The 4,648-nt window shown below is 38.1% G+C and overlaps 1 protein-coding gene across 1 annotated transcript in view; it reads right to left on the minus strand.

Moving 5' to 3' along the window:
- LOC147617456 (cholesterol 16,22-dihydroxylase CYP90G4-like) overlaps positions 1–3,836 on the minus strand; it is a 9,030-nt gene extending 5,194 nt beyond the window's left edge. The window contains exons 1-2 of the mRNA XM_086775438.1: positions 3,787–3,836; positions 3,380–3,661 (exon numbers count right to left, since the gene is read on the minus strand). Of these exons, the coding sequence (XP_086631564.1) occupies positions 3,380–3,661; positions 3,787–3,836 (332 nt within the window). The remainder of the gene's footprint in view (positions 1–3,379; positions 3,662–3,786) is intronic.
- Positions 3,837–4,648: the final 812 nt, after the last annotated feature.

Consider the following 4,648-nt stretch of genomic DNA (forward strand, 5'->3'; position numbering starts at 1 on the left):
CGGATCATCCATGAGAGCATGAGAATCGGAGGCCTCTCTATCTAAGACCATGTGGAGGTGGCGAGCCCAGGTGCCCATACTGCTACAACATACATCAAAGCAAGGGTGACTAGTGTGTCAAACAACCACCCCTTCGTGCGGGGCTCCTGGAAGTGTGCCTGGTGACACTGTCTCTCTAGCATGGCCAGAGCTGCATACCCTCGTGTGAGTCTATCCTTGGCTGCCTGTGCCATAGTAAATCTTCCTGGCGGAGTCATAAATGTAATCCCCAGGCACACATATAAGTCTACCGCCTCTACCTGTCCTCCTGCTAGTGTGAAGATGGCCTATCGTCGAACAGGAATTTTTGTATATATATATAGGTATTTATGTGTGTGTGTGTGTGTAACAGGAATTTTTGTATATATATATATAAATATATATATGTATTCATGTATGTATGTGTGTGTGTGTGTGTGTGTGTGTGTGTGTGTGTCACGTGCATGTACATATCTATACACACACACTATGTGCTTGTAAATTGCATGTGTATGTGTATATACATATTTAACATAGAATAAATTTATATGTTTATGATGTAAATAAATAAATATTTATATTAAAATTTTAATCATTTTAAAGTTTAAAATATATGTGTATGTGTAGTATGTAAATAAAAAACTTTTTATATCAATGTCTATAACATCTATTTATTTACATCATAAACATCTATTTACATAATATACGTATTTCTTTATCTAATAAATATCTATTATTATATAATAAATATTTAATTATTTTAAAAATACATAAAGTATTTAATAAATATCTATATATTCATATACATAGTAGATTTATAAAAAGTACATATAAATATATATGTATTATATAATATGTATGTATATTTATTATAGAAAGAGCATAATGCGTTTAAATTATGAAAAATCGAATATATATATATATATATATTGATATATGTATATATATATATATATACACACACATATATATATATATATATATTCATATGCATATGCATATACATAAACATACACACATACACACACACATATATATATACACACAAATGTATGTATATGTGTGTGTGTGTGTGTGTGTGTGTGTGTATGCATATGAATATATATATATGTGCATATATATATATATATGTGTGTGTGTATATATATATATATATATGTATATGTATATATGTATATGTATATATATGTATATATAATATACATATATATATTGATATACACACACATATATATATATATATACATATATATATGTGTGTGTGTGTGTGTGTGTGTGTGTGTGTATATATAGGTATTTATGTGTGTGTGCATGTATACATATAAAATTGAGCGTATAAAATGGTTTATATATGTGTGTGTGTGTGTGTGTGTGTGTGTGTGTGTGTATATATGTGTATATATATAGGTATTTATGTGTGTGTGTGTGTACATGTATACATATAAAAATTGAGCGTATAAAATGGTTTTTTTAGTGACACGCGTTTTTTTGAACGTTTAATATGGTGTTTTTTTAAATATCAATAATTATTTTAAAAAAACAGACTGAAAAATGAATACGCTTTTTTATATTTCGAAAATACTCCAATTTTTTGCGGTCAAAAAAATTCCACCTATTTTATTCAGCAATTAATTTGGTAGAGTTTTTTTTCCCGCGAAGGGGTTAAATTTGTTTTAGAAAGCTCATTATTATTACTACCAGCAATTAAGCACTACAATTTAACGTATATTTTTGTATGCATTTGATAAAGAAGAGGAGGAGATCAGCAATGAGGCCATAAAGCGGAGCCTTGTGGAGAGGAATGGAGGCGGGGTGCCAATGGGGCAGCTATTGAAGAAGGCGAACTGCAGCGTTTCTCCGAGCAGAGGCAGGCCATGGCTCCCAGGGGGGAGCTTGTACAGAGCTGAGGACTGCTCATCACTCAAGCATTTCTTGTAATAGCGCAAAGCGGCAAGTGTCAGACCCAACACTATCAAAGACACTGCAAGACAGAAAGGCTGGAGAAGATGATGGGCATTGCGCTCGACCACTGCCTTGTTATCAACAGGAGGGTGGTGTGATGATGAGACGATGTACTGTGTCCCTGCTGCCATCTCCCTGTCGCTAGAAACTCCTCCACTCTCGACACCGCTTTTGATAAACAACTAGGACCGCTCTTGGGAAAGTTGTTGGCCCAACCTCCGGTTTGACGAGCTATTCATAGCGCATTTAATCATCGTACCAACCTCGGCAACTCGCCCTTTTTTAAGTGCGTAATACGCAAGTCAAGGACTGGTTCACACGCCCAGTGGACAGTGGAACCCACGATCCGAAATTCGTCCATGATCGATCCCACGTTCTTTTTCTTGCTTTATGATCACTCATGTCACTCCAGCCAGTTTTTTTTGAAAAAGAAGAAGGATAAGTCCCATACTTAATTTATTGCTCGTGACTCGACCAACCACTTGTCTGTTGTTTGATTGAAAAAAGAGGCTCGTCCCCATATTTCGGCACTAGTCCCAAAGAAGGTAGCTGAAAGCACACCCTTACATGAGGAAAGAGAAGAAGATATGTATAGCACATTGGGGTGGGGGTGGGAAAACACCACCCTTTATTGTAATTTTCACTCCTCCAATTGAGAAAAACCATTTGTAATTTTGCTTAGCCTTGAACTTAAAATTCAAATACTCGAATTTTTAGTTATGAAATCGATTAACCGATACAATTTTTTCAAATAAAGCAGTTTAGTTTGAAAGTCTCTCCTCTTTTCACTAATCAGGGAAAAAAGTTTATTCTTGACACTGGGCAACGCGGGGGAGAAATTGTTAAGGGTAGAGGCCTCGAGACAGTCTTGCGATGAGGTGGCATAGAGAGAAAGCCTATTGTTTTTTGTTTCTCGAGATAGTCTCAAAGACTCGTCTTTGAGACTCAAGTAGAGAAAGCCTATGCTGTAAAAACAGCTCTATAAAGTAAAATTAAAAATTAAAAAGGAAATCCCAAATGCTAGAGGGCAACCTATTCTACATCTGGCGTCTATCCTCACAGGTGCTTATTGAATATAAAGAAATTTAAAAAAAAACACACTTGACCAAAAGCAATATATATTCAATAAAATGCACTGCAAAGGAGAACCCAAGAATGTAAATTCTCAGCAATTATTTATTCAACATAAATGCAATTCGTTATGAACCTATTTCGTTAGGCTTTTTTTTTTTTTTTTTTTTCGCGAGGCGGATAGATTGGTACTAAAATAAAAAATCTCGTTTCGTTAGTTTCGGAAAATTAGAAAGCTCGTAAGCATTGAAATTCTCATCACTGTAGCTAGAATAACGGATCATCGGATATTATCGTATGCATTTGATAAAGAAGAGAGGAGCAGTACCTGCGGAGCCTTGTGGAGAGGAATGGAGGCGGGGTGCCAATGGGGCAGCTATTGAAGAAGGCGAACTGCAGCGTTTCTCCGAGCAGAGGCAGGCCATGGCTCCCAGGGGGGAGCTTGTACAGAGCTGAGGACTGCTCATCACTCAAGCATTTCTTGTAATAGCGCAAAGCGGCAAGTGTCAGACCCAACACTATCAAAGACACTGCAAGACAGAAAGGCTGGAGAAGATGATGGGCATTGCGCTCGACCACTGTATTGTTATCAAGAGGAGGGGCCATCTCCCTGTCGCAGCAAAACAATAATCTCGGAAAGTTATGGGCCCAATATCGGCTTTGACGAGCTATTCATAGCCATCCTACCTACCTCGGCGGCTAGTTATTGCGCGCCTGCAAATGCAAGGTAAGGACTGGTTCACACGCCCAGGGCTGAAGTTGGCTGAGATTCGTCCATGATCCATCCCAGCTGCCACGTTTTTTTTTATTACATTGCGATCACTCAAGTCAATGGACCTCGCTCTAGGACGTGGGATCGAAAGGCAAGGAGAGATAGGGCTTCATGTAAGGCTTGGGAAAGTTGGGTAGTGTTGGAGCTTATGTAAGGCTTGGAAAAGTTGGGATTTCTATCCAAGACCCATGGGCTTGGGGGGTCCTTTTATGTAAGGCTCGGAAAGGTTGGGATTTCTATCCAAGACCCATGGGCTTGGGAGGTAAGGACCCCCATGCCGGACATGCTGCATCTATATAGGGATGAAGTACGAGTGTCAGAGGTATAGCGTGGACTCATACGTAAGTGTTATGGCTTGCACCACCTTTCGTAAGATTGCTCAAACATCAAATCATGTGTACCTTAACTTGTCATGGGGATTTACCGCGACTTACTAATTGTATCTCTCAAAAACTCCAAGCCCCACTATTTAGTGCTAGCTTCTTCCTCTCCGAATCCTACTCCTTCTTGTCACCACAAGGAGCTCCGCAAATACCCTCAAGGGCTCTCCCTCCTCTCACTCTTACTCACTCTCATACAATGGACAAGAGGCACAATATGCACCAAGAATCGTACACACTACTTCTCTCTCTCTCTTATACAAGACTAGAGCATAAGTGATCTCCATGCCAATTGGATGCTATAACACTCTAGAGTGTAGTATCTCTTCATATCCTTTTCTTTGTTTTTTTAGGGTACTTTATCCTGCCATCTCTTGTAGTAGTAATTGATCATGTAGACCAATTTTTTAAAAAATTTCTAGTAGATCCACGAAGTTTAGATTTG

This window comes from Cibotium barometz, chromosome 36 (genome assembly GCF_041138505.1).
Source record: "Cibotium barometz isolate CiBa-2024 chromosome 36, ASM4113850v1, whole genome shotgun sequence".
In the NCBI taxonomy this organism is placed as follows: Eukaryota; Viridiplantae; Streptophyta; class Polypodiopsida; order Cyatheales; family Cibotiaceae; genus Cibotium; species Cibotium barometz.